The 22,213-nt window shown below is 42.3% G+C and overlaps 12 protein-coding genes across 12 annotated transcripts; 5 read left to right on the top strand and 7 right to left on the bottom strand.

Moving 5' to 3' along the window:
• Window positions 1-435: 435 nt before the first annotated feature.
• VCUG_02029 (uncharacterized protein) lies at window positions 436-1,026 on the bottom strand. The gene has a single exon (XM_008076852.1). It carries the CDS (start codon window positions 934-936, stop codon window positions 598-600), a length of 339 nt encoding a protein of 112 aa, XP_008075043.1. The 5' UTR covers window positions 937-1,026; the 3' UTR covers window positions 436-597.
• Window positions 1,027-1,668: 642 nt separating this feature from the next.
• VCUG_02028 (uncharacterized protein) lies at window positions 1,669-2,070 on the top strand (the record flags this gene model as incomplete). The annotated part of the gene is made up of 1 exon (XM_008076851.1): window positions 1,669-2,070. The coding sequence occupies one exon, from the start codon at window positions 1,669-1,671 to the stop codon at window positions 2,068-2,070; it is 402 nt and encodes a 133-aa protein (XP_008075042.1).
• A 71-nt stretch (window positions 2,071-2,141) lies between these two features.
• Window positions 2,142-3,023, top strand: VCUG_02027 (uncharacterized protein; the record flags this gene model as incomplete). Its single annotated transcript, XM_008076850.1, has 1 exon — window positions 2,142-3,023. One exon carries the CDS (start codon window positions 2,142-2,144, stop codon window positions 3,021-3,023), a length of 882 nt encoding a protein of 293 aa, XP_008075041.1.
• Window positions 3,024-3,899: 876 nt separating this feature from the next.
• On the top strand, window positions 3,900-7,461 carry VCUG_02026 (uncharacterized protein). Its single transcript, XM_008076849.1, has one exon. The coding sequence runs from the start codon at window positions 3,983-3,985 to the stop codon at window positions 7,412-7,414; it is 3,432 nt and encodes a 1,143-aa protein (XP_008075040.1). The 5' UTR covers window positions 3,900-3,982; the 3' UTR covers window positions 7,415-7,461.
• Window positions 7,456-8,708, bottom strand: VCUG_02025 (uncharacterized protein; the record flags this gene model as incomplete). The annotated part of the gene is made up of 1 exon (XM_008076848.1): window positions 7,456-8,708. The coding sequence occupies one exon, from the start codon at window positions 8,706-8,708 to the stop codon at window positions 7,464-7,466; it is 1,245 nt and encodes a 414-aa protein (XP_008075039.1). The 3' UTR covers window positions 7,456-7,463.
• An 872-nt stretch (window positions 8,709-9,580) lies between these two features.
• Window positions 9,581-10,330, bottom strand: VCUG_02024 (uncharacterized protein; the record flags this gene model as incomplete). The annotated part of the gene is made up of 1 exon (XM_008076847.1): window positions 9,581-10,330. The coding sequence occupies one exon, from the start codon at window positions 10,328-10,330 to the stop codon at window positions 9,722-9,724; it is 609 nt and encodes a 202-aa protein (XP_008075038.1). The 3' UTR covers window positions 9,581-9,721.
• Window positions 10,331-11,003: 673 nt separating this feature from the next.
• VCUG_02023 (uncharacterized protein) lies at window positions 11,004-11,903 on the bottom strand. The gene has a single exon (XM_008076846.1). The coding sequence runs from the start codon at window positions 11,895-11,897 to the stop codon at window positions 11,022-11,024; it is 876 nt and encodes a 291-aa protein (XP_008075037.1). The 5' UTR covers window positions 11,898-11,903; the 3' UTR covers window positions 11,004-11,021.
• A 1,369-nt stretch (window positions 11,904-13,272) lies between these two features.
• VCUG_02022 (uncharacterized protein) lies at window positions 13,273-14,034 on the top strand. The gene has a single exon (XM_008076845.1). The coding sequence runs from the start codon at window positions 13,675-13,677 to the stop codon at window positions 14,011-14,013; it is 339 nt and encodes a 112-aa protein (XP_008075036.1). The 5' UTR covers window positions 13,273-13,674; the 3' UTR covers window positions 14,014-14,034.
• A 362-nt stretch (window positions 14,035-14,396) lies between these two features.
• VCUG_02021 (uncharacterized protein) lies at window positions 14,397-14,780 on the bottom strand (the record flags this gene model as incomplete). The annotated part of the gene is made up of 1 exon (XM_008076844.1): window positions 14,397-14,780. The coding sequence occupies one exon, from the start codon at window positions 14,778-14,780 to the stop codon at window positions 14,397-14,399; it is 384 nt and encodes a 127-aa protein (XP_008075035.1).
• Window positions 14,781-15,149: 369 nt separating this feature from the next.
• Window positions 15,150-16,545, bottom strand: VCUG_02020 (aspartate-tRNA ligase; the record flags this gene model as incomplete). Its single annotated transcript, XM_008076843.1, has 1 exon — window positions 15,150-16,545. The coding sequence occupies one exon, from the start codon at window positions 16,543-16,545 to the stop codon at window positions 15,172-15,174; it is 1,374 nt and encodes a 457-aa protein (XP_008075034.1). The 3' UTR covers window positions 15,150-15,171.
• Window positions 16,546-17,268: 723 nt separating this feature from the next.
• VCUG_02019 (uncharacterized protein) lies at window positions 17,269-20,156 on the bottom strand. Its single transcript, XM_008076842.1, has one exon. The coding sequence runs from the start codon at window positions 20,138-20,140 to the stop codon at window positions 17,579-17,581; it is 2,562 nt and encodes an 853-aa protein (XP_008075033.1). The 5' UTR covers window positions 20,141-20,156; the 3' UTR covers window positions 17,269-17,578.
• Window positions 20,157-20,822: 666 nt separating this feature from the next.
• On the top strand, window positions 20,823-21,676 carry VCUG_02018 (diphthine synthase; the record flags this gene model as incomplete). The annotated part of the gene is made up of 1 exon (XM_008076841.1): window positions 20,823-21,676. Exon 1 carries the CDS (start codon window positions 20,876-20,878, stop codon window positions 21,674-21,676), a length of 801 nt encoding a protein of 266 aa, XP_008075032.1. The 5' UTR covers window positions 20,823-20,875.
• Window positions 21,677-22,213: the final 537 nt, after the last annotated feature.

The raw sequence follows: 22,213 nt of genomic DNA, 5'->3' as shown, positions 1-22,213 counted from the left end.
GAATGTAAAGACAAATTGTATATGTTCGGGAATCGAAGCTAATTAGATATGATTGCTTTAAACAATTGAGCATCTGCAGAGAGATCTAACGGGTATAACACCTACATTATCCGGTAATTAAATTCAAAACGCTACCAACGTACGATATCTAAGGCGGATGTCAAAGAGATACGCATCCTTTACAAAAAGGCATATTTCTCCTTTGTTTACCGGTTAAAGCATAGATCCGATGATAAGTGCACACGAATAAACTGTACTGAACACAGCGTACGAAACGTTGTTGCTGCCTAGAGAGAACACCTTGGTAGTGGCAGTAACAAAGAACCGATAAAACTTTTCAAGAAAATCAAATATTGCTAGCATTACAGCTGCTCTTTTAGTTTAAATATGTTTTTTGCAAAGTGGCAATAGTTCAAATAACTATCACCACTCCGTGCCAACATCAAATTGCGATCAATTATTGTACGGTAATTGCGTATTAAATGTTTTATTTGTATCAATCACCGATTATTCTGCGAGATAAAAGGCCTGGAATAGCGCAAATACATGCGGTAATATTCCAAACTCCCAAAAAATTAACAAAGTAGTTATTCCGGTCTACATCCAAATATTATAACATTTCTTACAAATGTAGCATATTTTCAGCTCTAAGTCAGGGTTATTTCCCTTAGGCTCGAAATACACCGCATATCCGTATCCACACCTGTCACACTTTACGCTAGCAATAAACAACGTTGGATCCATCGTCATGTCCTTCGCCGTTTCCTGGTCAATCTCTTCGGTGAATTCGCGATGAAAAACATTCTCCACCACTTTGTTGCTCATCGCCTCCTCCACATGCTCACAGTTACGGCATGCCATGTACAACTGCTTCTCTGTCTTGTCTTCTTTCGGATAGAGCATATTGTTGCACTCCGGACAGAACTCCTTGTTCATGGGGGTAAAGCCGAACACCGATAAAAACGGCGTGTTGGAAGAGGTGCAAAATCGTTTGAGGGGTTCATACAGCGAGATTTTCGATCCAAGAGATAAATTTTCGATCCAACAGATTAATTTTCGATCCAATAGATAAATTTTCGATCCGACAGATAAATTTTACACGTGAGAGGAATTACAAAAAATATCACGGCGAAGTGCACAGAAAAAACGGTTCGCTACGCAGATCAATCATTCATTTTAACATAAGAGCTTGGCAATATCGGTCACGTATTGCAATATCAGGCATCGCACCACAAAAGAAAGGGCCTTGCAGTCAAAACAGATGTGGCAGCAGGTGTATGGATTTTTCTTTCTAGCCGAGGAAGCTGCCACCAACGATGTGGGGTGTGAAGGTGGTGTTGGAGCAACTAAACATGCTTTTAACAAAAAAAGATTGCAAACGATGTACAACAGCAATGGTATTCGTATTACTAACAGATGACTGCAAATTATGGTTTAGCAAACACGTTCACGACTTCAATAGAACCAGGCAATACGTTAGTGGAGCTACCTTATTAAATATATGGTTGATTTGTAAGTATGTATTGATAGTAAAATATGCTTGAAGTAGTGCCATTAATATTTTTGAGATAGTTTAATTGGTTAGTATGGTTTAAACATGCTCTTGTGCTTACATTCGTTCAATTCTTGAGCATTTTGTTCTTCTCATTCATTCACCCCCTGTAAATTATGAATGATGATGTTTTGTACGACGTAAACCTAGATGACCAGTCAAGTGAGAGCTCTACCCAGTTGGAAGTGATAGCCGAGCAATCCAAGAAAGAAGTGTCTGCAATTCCAGAAATGCCAACCATAGCGGGCAAAAATCTATTCGAATTCGAGATCGACACAATAGAGGACAAGCCATGGAGAAGGCCCGGTGCCGATATAACGGACTATTTTAATTACGGCTTTGATGAGCACACATGGAAGCTGTACTGCGCAAAGCAGAGGAGTCTGAAGGAAGAGTACAAGGATGACTGCAAAGAGGCGGGTGAGATCAGTCCGAGCACAGAAAGAAGACGAGTGGTAAAGGGCAGAGATGATTACAGGGGACGAGATGAATACAAGAGAAGACATGGCTATAATTGACCGTAAATTTTGTGTTGAGTAAAATTATTGGGTGGTGAGTTGGCAGGAATATTATCCGATGCTATGGGTCGATGATTTTAGCCCTTATTAGTACATTTTATGGAGCTGTGCTGTGGCAGTTCCCGTGTTATTTTTTTCGCTTGATTTGTACCCCCATGAAGTTACGGCTGATTTACAAAACGCAAGAAAATACGAAAAGGATAAAAATACACGTTGAGCCAGAGACAACGATTCAAATGCTTAAGAAAAGAAATAACATAGCACGCATTACTGATCAGGATGACTTTGAACTGCTTGACAATGATAAATTGGGCAACATTCTTGATGACAACGAGATAATTGTGTGCTATAGCTGCACAGATGGCGAAAATAGCAAGGAGGGCAGTAAGAATAAATCAGAAGAAAGGCCGGTTAAAAGCCTTTCAGAGATTAAGATTGAGGAACAGGAGAGAACTAAGAAGAAGAATACGAAAAGTAAGAGCATAGCAGCAAAATTTACATCAGCTGGTAGTACTGCTGCTGTATCAGCAAAGGTTCGCGATGAACATGTGAGCGAACGTAAAGAAAACGTTCAGAATCGATCCAATGAACTCATACGAGGGAGGGCTAGGAACAACGTTCCGCCTCCAACCAAAAGCGAAAAGAAGAATGCTGATCATACGATAGCCTCACCGGCCAAGAACACGGTCAAAAGTACGACAATATCCGATGGTATTGCAAAAACTTCCCAGAACAACTCCTTGGACCCTACGAGTAACACGGTTGATGCAACGGAGCACGGTGTTTGCGAGAGTAGCAGCATCAAACAGCCAAAAAGGACCAGGGAAAGGGAAGCAAACAGGAAAAAGGAGCAAGCAACGGACAGTAATGAAGAGACAGCCACGAAGATGAGCATGTTTAAGTCATTTAATAAGCGAGAGAATGAAAAGAAGTTAACTTTGGATGACTTGTGAGGAAGAGGTATGGAGAGTAATAGGTGGAGTGAGTATGAATATACGAGATATTTGGTACGATTCTGATTTTAAATCACATTGTTATCATTAGGTAGCGCTCCCGTGTCAACATTAAATAAATCATCTTTCCACAGTAGCAATGAGATTGCACATGAGGAGCGGTTTTTGTCTGGTGGAGTGACTCTGATAAGTCAGGCAAGTGAACGGCATCACCGGTAAAACGGTGTTTGCAACGATACGAGCACTTTCAACACGAATGCTTTAATTCACGATCCAATGTATAGCTGTTACCATACAGACTGAGCTTGAATCGTATAAAATACGGTGAATAAATGTAAATTGCTCGGTTCTTTCTATGGTAGTTTATTTACATCACGCATCGGCAGCATCCAAACGATTGCACTGTTCAAGATGAATTGTTCAATCTGACCAAATTTCAACAAAAATACGCTCGTTCATCCCAATTAGGCTAATTTACTGCAATTTGGTCATAATACCTGAACGGTCAGGTTACACGTAGTTTGTTGGAATAATTCTTGTTAAGCTCGCATATGGTATTCATTCGACAAGTAACGAAATCAATACCGCAATTTGTTGCTCATTTACGTATTGCCGTTGCTCAGGCGGGCACTTTATTTGATGCTGACAAGGAAGGGCAGATAATTAGCAATTGCAATAAGAAGGTGTTAATACCTCAAAGTACCCTGCCAATCAAATTACACCTACAATTAATTCAATATGCTGGGAAATCACGTTCAACTCATCGTTAAATACACACAACATGTTTCGCCTGCAATATCGCCATTTATTTTTACACACGGTACGGCCCACCACACCGTACCAATATTTGCTTGCATTCTCATCCACTACGGTTCATTATTCTCTACCATAACCAATTTACGTTCTCACCCTGCCACACCTCTCCACCATTATTACCAAATATTCTTTTGTTCCCCCCAATGTCATCCGTTCTAAAGGAGAATTGGATATTCAATTCGCTGTTCACGCAGCTCGCAACAGGCGAGAAAAGGAGCACCGCCTACAACCATGCTCAGCTGCTCGTAGTACTGTACGAAAAGCCATACAAAGACATAGAAGTGGTCCTGAGCGATAAGCATAACACCGTGATCGCTGTGCTGACACAGAATGCTGTGGATGCGTATCACCAGTCATTTGATCACGCCTTTGCCGATATAAAAGGATGTTTTGTGCAGATCAGGAGGTACGCCTTTTTGTTCTGCACCAGCCGGAAAAAGTTTATAATGAGGGTGGATCTTTTTGAGTACGAGGGGAACGAATCAGAGGTTGTGGGTAATCCTAGCGATGTTAATATGATGAGTAGCATCAAAGAATACACCTTTATGAGAGTGTTTGATAGGATGCGATATGGTGATGTGGTGTGCACGCGGTGGTGTACCGAGCTTGGCGGCTTGAATGATGGACAGAGAGAATATGTCGAACAGCTGATGAGAAGCAATGAATTATTTGTGATGGGAAAGGACGAAGATGCCAAAAAATTGGGTGGCGAACGGAGGAGAAGCAACGAATTATTTGTGATGGGAAAGGACGAAGATGGGGCTCATGACTTGATGGGGATAATGCACGTTACGAGTTCCGTAACAAATGATGATATCCGTGCTGTTGATTTGATCGATGAGGCATTGGGCGGAAATGCTATCAAAGGCAGTGGCGTGGAAAGCACAGGCACCATGATTAACTGCTCCGAACTGAGAGTTGCGATTGAAGGAGACGGTGCTGGCCAAAATACCAGGTTATATAATCAGAAGAAGGATTCCTTCCATGGATCAAAGGTAAAGACAGGTTCGCTTGAAGAAGTGGTATTGCCTGAGGGCAGAGATACCGAAGAGATTGAAAAAGGCACCGATGAGACGATCATTGATTCTCTTGTACCCGCTACCATCCCAAACATGGCAAATAAAGAAAATAAAGAAAATGTACCGGGAACAACCGCAGAAGACGATGAAAAAAACACCGTGATCGATCAAAGCTATAATGCAACTGTTGCGTTGGCAGAGGAGAAAAACACGGAAAGACCGGAATGTGTAGGTTTTAGTCTTCAAGGCAATACCACGGATAAAACCAATTTTGATGGTTCATTTTGTCGCATCGAAACGGACAATGTTGCTTGTCTGGACGGTTTTACCGACAGAGCCGGTTTTATCGATCTTGCCAATTTTACCGATCCAACTATTTTCACCGCTGCGACCAGCCCAGCCGATCAAAGCGGTGGGAATGTTAGCACGGCTAAGAATGAAGAGAACACCGCAGTTGAAGAACCAAAATGCGCGAATGATTTGGAACATTTTGATTGTCTACGACTGAGAAGCATCCACTCACCAAACTTTGCCGATAGCAGTTTTACGTTTGTTGGTGAAGAACCATGTGCAGGAATTAAGCGGTTCATGGCAGACGTGGCGGTAGTAAAATGGGAAGATGGCGCATCGGCAAAATACGAAAATATTATGAGCGAGCAGAGAGGCGTTCACGTGAACAAAGGAGGTTTAGATGTGCCAGCGCACAGAGCAGTGCACACTACGGATGCGTTAGTCACAGAAAATGGTTGCAACGGCTCATCTTTGAGAAGTTCCGGTCATATTTTATCGCAGTTGGACTTGAACCTGTCGATGAACGCCAAAAATATTTTTACGTTTGAATGTGATGCAGACGAACAGCAAAAGAGAGCAGAGGATGTAAAAGATGAAAATTGTCAGAAAATGTATGAGCAGATGCATTACATAGGGGAAAGCGTGCAGAGTGCCGCTGATAATGCGTCGTATAAGCAGATTAATGATGTAGATGGTGTGAACAAGGAAGCGGTTGGAGGTGAATGTGCCGTATACAACGTAGGAAACGCCTTATTGGTGCAAAAATGTGGAGTGTCGGTGAATGAGCATGCTCAGGTGGAGGTGCCGCTGAAAATAACGAAGCATCCTAGGAATTTCTCTGTGAATGTGTCAAACATCACCAAAACGAGCGAATTGATAGGAACGAATTACTCCGATTTAAACAAAGTGAATGACTGTGCACTGATGGTAAATAAAGGAAGGAATGGCATGAAAGGAGGAGATCAAACAAAAAGAATGGGTGATGAAGTGGGTGAGAGTATGGGAGACGAGTGCTGGGAGAGAGTACATGTAAATATGTGTGAGGGTAAAGTGGCACAGAGAGATAGTAACGGCCGTGTTGAAGCTGATCGTGGAGACAGAGTGAATGAAAAAGATTGCAAGTGGAGAATTGCAAAAGCTTCTTGTGAAGAGGAGTTAAGGGATGATGAAGAGTTAAGGGATGATGAAGAATTAAGGGATGAGGAAGAAGCGTGCAAGATGAGAGAATATGAGATGGAGTGGAGGATGGATGAGATGCTGAGCAATTATTATAACGAGGATGAGCGTAAAAAAGTAGAGGAGAAAAGTGTGCGGCAAGAAGAGAGAAAGCACAAAATATTAATTGGTGATAATTTGTTCTACTTAGTTGATGCTTTGCCGGAGAAGATGTATGAGAAAGGAGCAGAGGTGGAAAGAAGTCGTACAAGCACTGGAAATGGCGAAGAAAATACGGAGAGATGCGATGAAGACAAGATGCTAGTGGAAGGAGTTGGTAATGAGTTGGAAAAAGAGGTGACTGGTAAAACGGGAGGATCGTTTTGTGATGCTGGTAAGTTTGGAGCATCTTGTGCTGGCACGGATGGAGTGGGTAGTAAATTGGGCGGCGTATGCCAGTCTGTCGGAAAAATGACAGAAGCATTGAGCACAGCAGAGAAGAAAAGCGAATCTAAACAGACAAACGATACGGTGTGTGGCAATTTGAGAGAAGAAATTGGAAAAAATGCCCAGGAGGAGCAAACGAGTAGAAATATGCGACAATATGAACGAAAGACACAGTTGCGCAACGAGAGCGATGAGCTAATTAAGAATGACCAGGTAGGAAAAAATTGGGTGAAAGGTCTGATTGAAGTGACGAAGTGTGCACAAGCAGATTCATTGCTTATACACAAGACAGCATCGAAACCGCTCACCAACCAAAAAGCCAGGGAATATGCACCGAAAAGGAAGAATATGAAATGTATCAGGTTGTTAAAGAGGCATAGATCAGCTCTCAGCACAAGTTACACGCTTTTTACCACAGAGAACACGGAAAATGGAGAAGAGGAAACGGTAAGGGTTGACTTTATCAACACAATACTGACGAACGAGATAGGACAGAGAGGCAAAAAAATGCTGTACAAGAAAATTAGGATAGGGGAAAATGACATGAGAATGGATGAACAGCCGTACAGCATCGTCAGAATAGACAGTCTCGTCAAGACTGAGGACGGAAGAGAGGATCAGGTCATATTCACGATTAAGGATTATAAATTAGATGAGTGGTAAAGTAAATGTTAGCGTGCCACGTTCTGTAATTATTAGTTAAAGTGCACTTTCATTTATTTTCCTTTCTTTCCGCCATTCTTTCTATCATTTTGTTCCGGTAATTCTTTGCTGCGTGTTTCTTGGGACTTATGCACACCTGTATCGTGCTGCTGTCCTTGATGTGATGAGCAACCGTACTTGTTTCCACACACGTAACGGTACTTCTACCGTTAACACGGCCATTTACTTCATAGACAGCACATTCTCTCGCGTTCTCTCTGTGAGCAATTTTTAGATCAACTCCGCCACCAATAAATTCACGTTTAACGGCCTGCTCATCATGAGAAGTGGCCGCAGTGTAGCTAAGGTATTCCTGTTTCGCACACACAGCCTGACCGATCTTTGCACTGATGCATCCCAGGAATTCATAATTCCTGCTGTTACTTGATCCGTCCAGGTACACACGCTCATTTTTCACAGGGTCATACACAACCTGGTACTTGAAGGTAAGCCTTGCCTTAATAAAATTGCTGAGGTAGCTTTCAGGAACGCTTTTTGTTCTCCTCATTTCGTTCACCACCAGTTCAACACTGCGTAGCTTCTTCATCAGCTTTATTGCCGAGTTGATGCCCACGCCCTTCACATTCTCCAGGTAATCACAGCCACTCAGAATGCACACATCAAGCAAATTATCGCACAGAAAGTCATTTTTTTCCCTGAACACGCTTCTTTCGTAGTGCATCACGTGGTTATTCGCGTACTTGTACAGGATGTTATTGCAGTTATACACGATCAGATCGCTGTCCTCTGTCATTATGGAGTGTATGTAATTTATTCTCTGCAGGTACGAAAGCTGTGCATCCGATTCGTACGGCGATATGATCACCTCCACGTCATTTTGCTTTAAGAACTGAGCAATCTCTGCCACCATTTCTCTGCTGATACTGATCGACCCTGCCATGTAACGCATGGCATCCCTTACGTTGCCTTTGCTCATTTCTATCTCTGCCATTCTCCTCGCCTCTTCTCTCTTGGTCCTTCTGCGCTCGTTAATAACGCATTTGGACGGCAAACTGTCCCCATCAAACACAACTACAGGTATTACGCCATGCTTGCGCACGCCCTGTATTCTCTTCAGGAATATGTCATGGTGCAGGTGCGTCCTTACGTTGTTGTACAGCTGCAGCGCGATCGAGGGAAGTATGCAGTGCAGCCATGAGTGGCCATCGATTCCTATCCTATGGTTTTTGAATGCTGAGATGTGCCGCTTTTTCAGACAGGGCGAAACAATGGGGAGAAGGCCTTTTATACCCATGGGAAGGGCACACAAAATGAAACGATTAATCGGAAAATACGCGGTAAACGAGGAAATACCGGTTGGCGCAGGATAAATAAACGGTTTCGGGTGAAATGATGGTGCACAGCAATGGAAGTAACCGTATCCGATCTAACACGTAGCACTTTTTTACTATTCTCGTGATACCGCCTGATCAACGTGCATTCTGCTTGCAAATCATCATACGATGCAACAGCAGAAATGTATTTCAATGCTGATCAAGGCTCAGTTCCTTCTTCATCCCAAAAAATATCGTACAAGCGTATTTAACCCAAAAAAATCGGAAATGAAGCGAAAGGTTTCTTCCGCTTGAACGGAAAAATCTGAGAAATGACATGAAAGGCTAAGCATGCTTTGATCGCGAAGATAAGAAATTAACCATGGTTTGTGACAGTTCACCAATAGTTTACTATCCATAATTACTAAGAATACTGTTGTTTAAGAAGATCATTCCATTTAATGTGGCATTATGAGGTAACAATCTTGGTATACATCATTTAAATATTTACGTTGTATGTGGTTGAGAGTTGAACACCCCTGACAGCGCGGTTAATGAACTTATCATGCGATCAAAATATAGAATGGTGAAATCTTGGACAGAAGGGAGAGAGACCCTCACACATTTCGTGCTTAAACACATTTTTGCGGAAGAAGACCGCAGAACAAGCTGTTTTTTGAACTAGGTCAAGTGAGCACACTTCCGTGCACTAGGCACGTCACATATACCCAATAAATTAAGATAGAACCTCCTGGTGAAAGCTAAATTAAATTTGAGCGATGAATTTCGGTTCATTAATGACAGAACTACGAAATGCTTAGCTCTGAAAAGGTAAAATATGCAAATATTTTATTATACGAACTGCTCGTGACATGCTCACTCATACATCACGTTAAAACACTTTTTTGCTGTAAAAAGACCAAAAACTTCATTCCATATTGTAATTCTGCGCTAGCTCAAAGCCCCATTCCTACAACTTTTATGCCACAACACCTCAAAAGTATTTGTAAGGCTTAAAGGTGCATAAATTGATGGGCATGTCATCCATGTACGCCGGATTCCTCAGCACGTACAGATTAAACTCCCTGTAAACACTATCTACCAGTTTATCACCTGCCTTCTCATCACCTATAAATACAAAGGTATAGCCTGTCATTGTCCTAAACATAGAAAGAGTGAGACCGTGCAAATATATGTAAAACTTCTGTGATTGGCCGTAGATTGTTGTGGCCATCTGATGGATCGTGTGCAGAGTGCTGTTAAGGACCAGGAGATCGTTAAGGTTGGTAGTTTGCAGATGGGCGAGCACGATCTGACTGCCGATACGCTCTGTGTGGCCACTAGAATTCACCGTATTACTCGTAGCTCCTTGCCCGTCCTTGTTCCCATCGGTCTTATAAACGCAGTTTGCATCATTGGCGGTATTTATTGCATTCACACCATCATTCTCATCCATGTTAGGTCCGTCCTTTGTTGTTTTATCATTTCTGTTTGGACTACTCTTGGACATTACGCGCTTTTTCATGTTCTTTTCATCCTGTTTCAAAAATTTGTAAATCATTCCGCCTGATTTACTGATTATGAAAAATGATGATATCGACATCCTCAGGGGTAGGAAAATGAGGATGTGATATGCGAACGAAATTCACTCCAAGTACTAACGAAAGACATGATTGACAACATTAAAGTTCAGATTAATCATCAAGAAGTGATTTGGAATGGCTGGTCAAAGCCAAAGAATCGTATATTATTAGACAGGAATTATTTTGAGGAGAAACCTTGAGCGGTAAACAGCACTACGCACTTACTAACGCACAATACGGCAAAAACAATAATTCAACAGAACTATTGTTTGGATCGATCAGTGCTGTGTGTGCTTGTACCAAATACGCTTTTATACGTTTGAAATGAGGAATATTTGGTTTGAACAATAATTCTCCTGTACAAACGCTAAATACCCCACCTTTCTGTAATAACGTTTATCTTCTGCTGTGTAGTGCGCTATTTTAATATTTGAAGGTTCACCAACTATGTTGCAGCATCCATCGTAAAATACGTACCTGTTTACAGAGAGAATTGTTTCCGTAGAATGAATGGCATGGAAAAGAAGCGGTTCAGGAAGCAGAAAGGGGTATTTCTGCCGAAATTACGGGCCTACGGTGTTAACAATGAATAGAACATCGTTCTGCAACGGGGTCAATTCAATGCTTTGATGCAGAACACAGATGCAACCGTTATAACCACAATACTGAGCATTAAACCAAAAGAACTCGCACTTTGTTCCAAAAATTACTTTATTTACCGCCGCTCATCATCTTGGCAACACCAAACGGATTTTCTATCACAAACTTGTGCAGAAATCCGTATAGATAATTTGCCAGGTTGCCGTTAACACCATTTATGTATGCTATGATATCATCCTTGAACACAAAATAGAACAGCACGCTGTACACCGCAAGTACCATAATAAAATTGAGGACGTTCACGTTCTTTTTTCTGCCGTCTTCTGTGGTTCTGAGCTGTCTAACGAAATAAGTGCTTTCTATAATGGCAATCTTGACAAAAATAGTGGCTAGGAGCGCCATCATCGAGAAACCCATCAATGACTGGGCCGATATGGCAAATGCTATGCCGGCGACCGTGCTTATGGCAATAAAGACCTTGAACGAATTGTTGTTCTTCGTAATCATTGAATAGTGCACGAGCACTAAATCGATCAGCAGCGTGAGCATAAAAAATATGAACACCCGTCCTTTGAGGAAGTCTTGGTAGAACGCGGCAGGTACAAGTATCATGAGAAGGACCGCTGTGAACAGAAACAGCCCAAGTGCCATTTGATTCACGCTTCTTTTCATTTTCAGTTTTTTGTCCGGCACGCCCTCAAAGATGTAGATCAATGATTGGTAGATCACGGGAGCGACAAGCATCACACACAGGGCTATCGCCGTAATTACACCCAACACGACGAAGCACTGGTTGCACGTGAATGTGATGTTCTTTATATCGTTGCTCTGTGCACATGTTACCAGGTTTACGATGGCAACAGCTATGCACACCAGCACAGCAAGGCATAGCATTGCCATCTTGCTGATGAAGTCCATCGTAAACAGCTCATAATCGTTGAATACCAACTCTTTTTTCTCTTTGTCTTCACCGTCTTTGTCACCCATTGTAAAGACAAATTTTCAACCTTTTAAATGTTTTCCTCTGTGTTAAAGGGAAAAATAAGGCAATTTGAATATTTATGGCAAAATTAAATGGCTATTTGAACCTTATGCGCTATAATAGTGCACAACAAGTCGTATTGCACACAAATTAATAATTTGGTTGGATCAGGAATAATAACCTTTACTTGGACCGGTGTGATATACCGATCAAAATGAGGTGCGTATCTGTGACAGCATGCGTCTGCGCGATTGTATTATTACCGCAGCATTGTGGTGTTCCGGTAGTTCCTTGGCTACAAACCGATACACACGGGTGCATACGTAGGAATACAGAGGCGTTAAAATGCATGTTAATGGACATGTTGGAACAAATCTTGCTTTCCATTCCAGAATTACCTTCTATTTTCCATATGTGCTGAAATAAGCATATCAATGCTAATATCAAATAATTGATTTTAAACTTATCGAACAGTTCAAATGGTCTTTTCAAAGTGCTTGTGCCATGATCTTTCATTATTTACAGAATTGTTTGATAGGCAAGCATGGTAACAGCTGCCTATCGTGGAACAGTAACGCATACTCTTGCCATTACCTACACGATTATGCATCATTATCGCTCATACCCCAGTACTGTCCAATTTCATTTCTTGGCTTTGCTCCGACTATCTTTTCGCAATGTTTCTATTGCTTTGCACAAACAACGTACAAAAAAGTAAAAATTATGGTAATAAACTGTTTTTTGGGAATAATCACCAGAATTGATGAAGATTAAATTTTTTAAAATACGTATTAGGTAAAACTGTGTATTCCGTGGAACACAAGGGAGTATCACGCTTTTGTTTGTGAACCCTTGAAACCATTCATGAAATATTAAACGTGTCGCAACGTCAAGTATTGTACCGTGCTCTTAGCCTTATCCCGAATACAAGCAACATCAAATATTGCAGGTATACTTCAAATTTAACGGATGTTTCTGTTCATCCATGTTTATGCTGATGACAAGAGGAGCGGGCAATAATTGCGTGTTATTCATAGGTTGAAGCATTGATAGATGTTCAGGACATAACAACAATACAATAATTTTAGCACACGTATGTGCTCATCAACTCACTTTTAATGTTTATTTACAATTCACTCCTTTTTATCTTACTCTAGCCATGTTCTGTTCACAGATCCTCGAAACGTTCTGTCACTGGGAGTGATGCCTTAGCGCCGTATTCATTCATTTAATACTGCACTTTTCTCATTGTTACCGTGCCAATAACCCCAAAAATTCGCATCGAGCCGAGGGCATTCTTTGCTTCTCAGGTATTCGTAAAATTCGTATGTTATATTCGCTAATTAATTAACACCTCCTAATCAACGTATAAGATAATGAAGTGCAGAGTGTCTCGAACTGCAATGCTTTCACGGCTGATTTTGTTCTTTTCAGGGTGACATTTTGAAGCTCTATCCGAGTATTACGTGTCATACAATGTATCACAAATTCACTCGTTGCATATTTATACGGCCAAGCGCACGCACATGCAGCCGATCATACGTATCCTCTTCGTAAGCGATGTCATGCGGTATTGCCGATCATATACACCGTTTCATCCAAAACATACAAATTACCATTTTATTCGCCTTTCAGCCTAATCAGCAAAACAGTCATTCAATCGTTTTGTTCGCCCTTTACTTCCATCTCACACGATATTTCTCTTCGCAGGCCATTCATCTTGTCAAACATTAAAACAGCCTTTACATCATGGTTTTTATACAATCAGCCGATTAATCCCTCATGAAAGTGAAATGCACCAAAAAGAAATGCATTCCAAAATCACAAATACTTCACTTTATGAACAACGAAACGATGCTAACTGAAGAGGAAAAGACAATGGCTTTCGCTGTCAAGGAGCTGTGCAAGGATTGCATGCCTACAGATGTAATTTACAAAACAAGGCTGAAGCTAAAAAAGATGAATTTATATCCTCTAGAAATCTGCCAGCTGTTGGATATGTGGCCGAAAAGCCTTCTGGATTTGCAGATAGTCATTGAGGACATGGAGGAGCGGTTTAACATGAAAGAGTTGGAAAATATTTTGGATATTTTTAGGCAGAACGAGGTTCAATACGGTTGAATCCAGTTTTATGGATTAAAGGACTTGTTTGAAACTGTTTTTGGATATTTTTACTGACAAGACCAAGAAAAGCAGCGTTATACATGGTATCACGTGTTTAGCAATGCTACGGAGTGTGCAGGCACGGCACAGGTCATTGTGGTACCGGTAAAACGCTGTTTACTCTAAGTATACATCCATGCCCAGTTTTATTTGCCTCATTCATCTTGTGATGATTCAAAACACCATGCCGAGATGCCATCCTCAATTAATTTTGTGGTTATCAAAGATATGTCAAAAATTTCAGTTTTATAGAACAAATCAAAATCGTACGTCAAACGACGATCTAGTAAATTTACAAAAAAGGAATTCTTGCCGTTGTAAGGTCATTCAAGTTGTTCTGATTACACTCTGATCAAATAAATATTTTTGCCGGAATGTGAAACCGTGTAAATAAATAAAACGAAAATTTTCGTTTCTTGCCGGCTGCTCTCCGCTGATTTGAAATTATTTGATAAGTTTTGTGAATGGAATCGCATGTTCACTCTGAAAAGGAAACAAATCGGTTCTTCTAAGTACATTACGGACCGTAACTCAATACACACTATCGAAGAACCTTTTAATATCAAGCATTTGAAGAAAGACATGGTTAAGCACCGCTTCGCTGCACTCGCCTTCTGAAAGAGCCGAATGGGCGTGGTCACTGTTCTACCAATCTGGCAATAAAAAATAAAAACTTTGCTATCAGTAAATGGCAGTGACAGAGTATGCGTTACCAATAACACCATGCAAACACACCGCTACGTTTAAATCACTAGGTAATGAATTATTCTGTTGACACCACGCCATGCTACGTTTACTCCCATTTTTAAAGGTAATTTAGCTATCACCACACATGTCTGCTCCAGTCCATCGTTAGTACTCCTATCAAATTATTCTTGAACAGAACATGGTATAATTGCGTAATTACTTGTCAAGGACCGCCTTGTCAGCCGGTTATCACTATTTCAAAAAGAACACCCGTCTTTACTCGTATGGTTGCACATAATTTTCTTTCATTGCTCCGTGCTTACCACACTCGAACGTACACGCACAAACACAGATCAAACCTTTATAAACACGTACATGAGCAAACACCGTCAAATAAACAAAGCAGCTGCCAACTTAAAACCTTTTTAATTACGGGTAAAGCCTATTCGGATCCCTGGGGAAAATGCTAAAACATCTTATATCGCTAAATCCGAACAAAGCCTTCGCAAACCTTTCAAGTCCAATGCCACACCCCGCATGTGGTGGTGCTCCATACTTGAATGCATTTAGGTATCCCTCAATACTCACCGGATCAATTCCATTATCACTGGCAGACTGGCGCAGCTGCTGATAACAGTTAATTCGCTGGGCACCACTGAGAATTTCCTCACCCCGGAGAATAAAATCGTACGATTTAGAGTAGAATGGATCGTCACATGGCGCGGTGTAGAACGGCCTGTTTCGTGTTGGATAGTCTTTAACCACGAAGAAATCAATCTTCCTTTCTTCTGCTATTATCTCTCCTAATCTCTTTTCCATGAATCGGCTGAAATCGTCCTCATACTTGATCTCCTCTCCGTGCTCTCTCAGAATATCTACACACTCTCTGTGTGAAAGTATCAGCGGCTCGTCTTCAAAACGCACGTCATTGAAATCGTTGTACTTCTTCAAATTCTCAACATCCTGCTTGTTGTTCTCGTACACATCCCTAATGATCGCACAGAACATTCTGTATATCAGTTTTATCGTTTTCAAATAATCGGTGCTTTCCATCTCCAAATCCAACCCAATGAATTCGCTCAAATATCGGTTTATGTTGCTTTCCTCGGCTCTGTACACGTGTCCAATCTCGTACACCTTGCGCATATTACCTATAATGGCCATCTGCTTGTACAACTGGGGACTCTGTGCAAGATATGCCTTCTTCTTGAAAAAATTGACCTCGAACAGGTTGGCACCGCCCTCCGACGCCGAGCCCAAAAGCTTAGGTGTCGTAATCTCAATAAACTTTTCCTTTCTGAGAAATGTTCTGAACGCGTACATAATTTGATCAATTATCCTAAAAATGCTCTGCGACATGGTGCCTCTCAAATCCAGGACTCTGTGATCCAGGCGCTTGTTGAACGAGACGCTAGGTACGCCCTTCTTGTACACATTGATGTCTTTCAGATCGAACGGAAGGCTGTCGGCAGCTGACAACAGGCTTAACTCAGACATGCCCAGCTCGTAATCACACACCGAGCAGCTCTTGACAGGCTTGTGCGCCCTCTTAAGCACACCCTTTACCCTGACATACGACTCCAACGGCACTCCACAAATCACCGTAAAGTAATTTTCATCAATCTTTTCACCCAAATTGAATACGCATTGCACTCTGGACATGCCGGCACGCAGAGTTAGAAAACCAAACTTGGGAAAATTTTTCATGCTCTCTAGAAATCCACACACCTCTATTTCTCTGTCCATGTGCTGCTCACATATTTCATCAATTTCCACCGCTGTGCTTTGCAATTTCTCTGTCATTTCTAAGGGCTGTTGGAACCGTCAAAAAATATAGAAAAGCCAAGGTATAAATCTAGCATACACGGATACTGCATTTGTTTACACAGAACCGAATTTGTAAGAAGATCTTATACTTTACATTAATGTGTAGTATTTTGCAAGCAGCTTCAAATGTGCTGTTCCGAAGTGATCATACGCAGATTGGCCAGTCAATAGAGATTTACTATACGTTTTGTGGGCAGAACAAGGAGTAAAATAAATAAGATGTTCTGCCTTGGTGCATATACCTCAGCAAAAAGTACATTCTTGTGCTTGGCACGATATTTCTCTTCATTGTGTTAATAAAGGTTCAAAATTTCCTGCTCTTACTGCCAAAATTAAATGACATATCCGCTCAACAACCAGTTGTATCTTGTAATACATTCCAACCGGTTCTTATTGTCGAGTTTGCTAGCTTTACGAGCAGTTTTCACCTATCTCAAATGAAACCGCTACTAGCCATATCCATAGCGAGCGTGGTAGTAGGCAAAGTCAGTTCAATATTAGGTCTTTAGGGAAACTCAATCCATGAAAATACCGTATACAAGTTCGTTGTACGGCAACGCTACGTTTTAATGAGTTGTTGTTTACCGAAAGCAACTTTTATTTAATCCTTGTACCACTTTAATTTGATTAACTGTGCTATTCCCATTTTTAAAAGAAGCAATATTTGAATGATCTGTTCGTCCCTTGGAGCAGATACCTTTTCGCTAAAAGTACTTTTATTTATCTCTCCATATTACAAAACCTGAACAGCACACCAAATTTACCCAATATTTCTGTTACCTCTCACAACACCGTTTCACAAAAAAGTCAATTTTCATCTCCATAAAAATGTGTAAAGGTGCTGCCTAAAGAGGACAAATTCAGTACTGGTGTAGGAGGACAATCTTTTAAGGTAATAAAACTAGGAGCAAGCACTGCCACCTTCGGCCGATACCTGTCCGTGTTTGTAGGAAAAGACTGCCTGCTCCATCAACAGATGAAAACGGCACAGCAGATTGAAACAAACACTTTACTCGTATTGCACCACGTACACGTAATCACCTATCTGCAGCCCTTCAAGTCCCTCATCCTGCGTAAAGCTGTTGATCAGCACCTTTTCAGCCCTCTCAATCATCTTGCTATTCGTGAGCATGATATGGGCAATAGCATCCATAAAGGTGCTCCTAAGTGCTCGCTTGAGCGGGCGCGCACCGTAAACAGGCTTATAGTTCCTGTTGATAACATCTTGCTTGACCGCATTGCTCAGGTACAGGTAGATTTTCTTCTCGTTCAGTTCCTTGTTGAGTGTTGCCAACTTGTAGTCAAGGATGGAACGCAGATCAACCATTGATAGCGCATTGAAGTAGCAAATGCCATCTATCCTGTTAATCAGTGCAGGACCAAACCGCTCGTTCAACCCTCTCTCGATTTCATCCGTGTCGTACACCCCTGTAAGAATCTTCTCGTACCCAAGATTGCTCGTCATGACGATAACCGTGTTCGTAAAATCAATCACGTTTCGCTTTCCATCGGTTACCCGACCCTCGTCCAGCAGCTGATACAGCACGTTCACCACCTTGGGGTGTGCCAGATCAAGCTCGTCGAAGAGAACCACATTGTACGGCTTCTCTTTTACCGGCTCGGTGAGCGCACCGCCTTCGGCGTATCCCACATACCCAGCGCTCACGCCCAGCAGCTTCGTTATGCTTATCTCATTCGCATAGTCCGACATGTCGAGGACCACCATGCTCTTCGCATCGTCAAACAGCTCGAACGCGATCGCTTTGGCCAGCTCAGTCTTTCCTACGCCTGATGGTCCAAGAAACAGAAATGCACCGATAGGCCTGTCTGACTCACTCAGCCCCACACGGTTCCTGAGAATGCACTGGACCACTCGGTCAACGGCTGTGTCTTGTCCAAACACATGGTGCTTTATTCTGTCTGCCATACCAAGCAACCGCTCATTTTCTTTCAACGTGAGCCTCCTTACCGGAATGCCTGTCCATCTGCTAATTACGGTTGCTATGTGCGCCGATGTAATGAGGATTGAGCCCTCAATCTCCTTTAGCTTTCTTTCAATGACAGGCAGCACCTCTGTCTGCAGATCTAGCACCTGATACGTATCGTTTCTCCGTCGCGCTTCCTCAATTTTGCTGTAAATCTGGTCAATCTTGGTCTTGAGCGCCTTTGCTTCAGAGACCGACGCCCTCTCCTTTTCATATGTTTCCTCAAGGGGCACTAAGCTCCTTCTAGCTTCCTCGATCTTCGCCATCACCTCGTTCAGTCTCTCCTTTGTTTCTTTGCTGTAGCTCTTCATCCTATCCTCGTCAGTCCTGGCAGCACTATCCCTTTCGTCCTTTTCACTGGCATCACGCTTTATCTTATAGTCGCGCTCGATAGCTGCCCTCTCCAGTTCGAGCGACCAAATTCGGTTTTTCATGTTTAAAATCTCCTGTGGCTCACTCTCCAGCTCGATCGTGGCGCTTGCACATGCTGTATCCACAAGATCGATCGCAATATCGGGCAACCGCCTGTTCGAAATGTATTTCTTGGCCATCTTCACCGAAAACACAATCGCACTATCTTCGATCTTTATACCATGATGCAGCTCCATTTTGTTCCGTAGGCCACGCAGCATTGTGATGCTATCCTCAATCGACGGCTCGTTGATCGTTACCTTAACAAATCGCCTACAGAACGCAGCATCAGTTTCCATATATTTCCTGTACTCATCATGTGTAGTGGCGCCGATAATTTTTATCTTCCCTGCTGCCAAGCTTGGCTTGAGGATGTTACTGAAGTCAAGCGACCCAGAAGTTGAGCCTGCACTGATCACAGTATGTATCTCATCGATGAACAAGATTATGTTCGGGCACTCCTCGGCCTCCTTGACCACCTTGCGCACGCGTTCCTCAAATTCGCCACGCACCCCCGTATTTGCCACCATACTGCCCACATCTAGGTTATAGATGCGATAGTTCGTGAGACCGGGTGCCTCGTTCTTCGATATGAGCTGCGCAAGCCCGCACACAATAGCGGTCTTACCCACACCGGCCGGTCCTACAAGCATCGGATTGCTTTTCTTCTTCTTTGCCAATATTTCAATTATGGATCGTATTTCCTTTACACGTCCAATCACCGGATCCATCGACGTGGTGCGCGCCTCGTGTACCATCTCCAGCGCAACTGAGTCCAAAGTAGGTGTTTTGCTCTCTCTTACCCCCCTAACAACCGTCTCAAGCTTACCGGTGCCATCTATCTGGACGTATTTTATCGTGGCACCTAGGAGATCCACCTCACTCACCTCCTGCTTGTTCGCCTGTGCATCCTGCAGCAAATTCGTGAACTTGTGGCTTGGGTTGGGCATTGTATCCTCGTTGCCCCTAGCCAATGCGCCAATTCTCCGAATCAACTCGTTTTTCATCTTGCTCTTCTCTTCCCTCGTCAAATTTTTTTCCACAACCGGTATGTCCAACTCCATCAGAGCGAGTAACAAATGTTCCGGTTCAATTTGGTAATTTTTGTATTTCTTTGCTGTGCTAAACGTTTTTTCCAAGGCCTTCTGTGCCGTGGATGTAAAATTGGTAGACATGGGAGTGCAGCAATTTATTCTTTTTATATTTTTTAGTCTTCTAGAAAAAGGAACGAGTTAACAAAAAAGGAAAAAGCAATCGAGAAGGTTTACAGGTGTATTAATATGCCACTCTGGTAATTTTTTGTGTTTCTACGTACAAGCATTCACGTTCTACCTGTAACAATACAACGAGGCACCGTCTGCCAATCATACGTGTTGCAACGAATTATTGCGCTAATATTGCACACGATTTTACCACAAATTGCTTGTATTTTAGATCGGTTCTCCGTATTTATTCGTCTCTCGCAGACCCAAGGTTCACCAGCTGCGGAAACATCATGGAAACCGTACCAAATACCATCTTTAACGATGTTGAAGGCCCGCATCTTCTCACATACGACACCGCCAACAAGTTACTATTCTATTTCTTGGGCATGCCTTGGACGAGCGCAGATTTTTGTGTGACACCTAAGAACTCAGTGGACACTTCTGAAGTTTCGTTTACCGGGAAGCATTTGAACTCAAACCGTTGCGAATGGTGAGATGTATCGCACCAACCTGTCATATCACGCTATTGCCAGTAATTACACCAAGACCCTTTTTATAACTAAAATCTTTTTCGTTTATATGACGAACATATTACACGTGCATACGGAACAAGCCCTCCCGTCATGCTGAGCATCCTCACGGCTTTAGCAATCTTCGATTTGAGGCAGTTCCCCATTTTCTTACGAATTATATTTGACCCATCGTATGTTAAGCTTGATAGGCCTTGGCCTAGATGATCAGAACGATATTTCTCTAAAAGCCCTTGAGTTAATTAAACGTGCACACAAGGTGTACTTAGAGTGCTACACAAGCATTATTAACAGCACGATCGAGCAGATGGAACGGTTGTATCAGTGTACATTAATACTTGCTGACAGGCATCTACTAGAGAATACGGACATTCTTGTTGAGGAAAGTGTGCAACACGATGTGGTATTGCTCGTCCCTGGCACTCCCTTATTTGCTACTACACACACCGATCTGCTCATACGATGCCTTGAAAAGAACGTCAAGCACCAGGTTGTTAACAACACGTCTATTTACAACGTCATAGGACATGTGGGTCTTTACTCGTATTCCTTCGGACGCGTTGTTTCGGTTCCATTCTTTTCCACTGGATTTAAACCGCTGAGCGTTTTTGAACGGATTCTGAGCAACATCAGGAACGATCTGCACACATTGTGCCTGTTGGACATCAAAATTGGCAAAAGTTATTACGAAGAACATGGATCAGCGAGCAACCGATTTATGAGTGCTAATACGGCAATGAAGCAGCTTTTAGAGTACGAAGAGACCGTTAAATCCAATGTTATAACTGAGCAGACCAAGATATTCGTTATTTGCAGGTTTGGTTGCCGTGATCAATCCCTGCACTACGATGAGATACGCAACCTGCTTCCAGTTGATTTTGGTAGGCCCCTGCACTCCCTGATCATCCCAGCAAGGATGGAGACAATCGAAGAGGAGCATGTGAACGCATTCTTCAATAAAAAACGTATGATTTAGTTCACCGCCACCATGCCGTTAAAAGCATTTGTAGTGCACGGCACTTTGTCTTTGTCACACGACCACCTGTCGCATTTACGATAAATGTCCAAACACAGCTGCTGTATTCGGTTTACCCGTGTTTTTGTACGCGTTTTGTCCAGTGCGAGGAGAGCCGGCCATTCTAAGCAATCAGCAGAGGATGACCAGTTGCACATAAGCATGCATACCGTAGTAGAAGGCGTACCATCAACAACACAAGACATTCTGCATCAGATTGCACAGCACGGCTGTTGTATGCGTTTCCTGCACGTCATTTCCTTGCCAAATCTTTGTAAAATTGAAGAACAGTACTTTAATGTTTTGCATGGGCACAGCCCTGCGCAACAACCGCAGTAAACACTCGTACGGTGCCCAGCACTGCTTGTTCATCAAATCATAAACACAGCAACAACTGTTAGAAAGCACGTCACAGCAAACACAGCCATCCTTTTTAGCCTTAATACGATAATTCGCTTTTCCATTTTCTTCTTTATTATCATAGCCTGTATTATGTTG

Source organism: Vavraia culicis, assembly GCF_000192795.1.
Source record: "Vavraia culicis subsp. floridensis unplaced genomic scaffold supercont1.40, whole genome shotgun sequence".
Taxonomy (NCBI): Eukaryota; Fungi; Microsporidia; family Pleistophoridae; genus Vavraia; species Vavraia culicis.
Note: the sequence above shows the minus strand (reverse complement) of the source record. Positions and strands in the feature narration are given on the sequence as shown.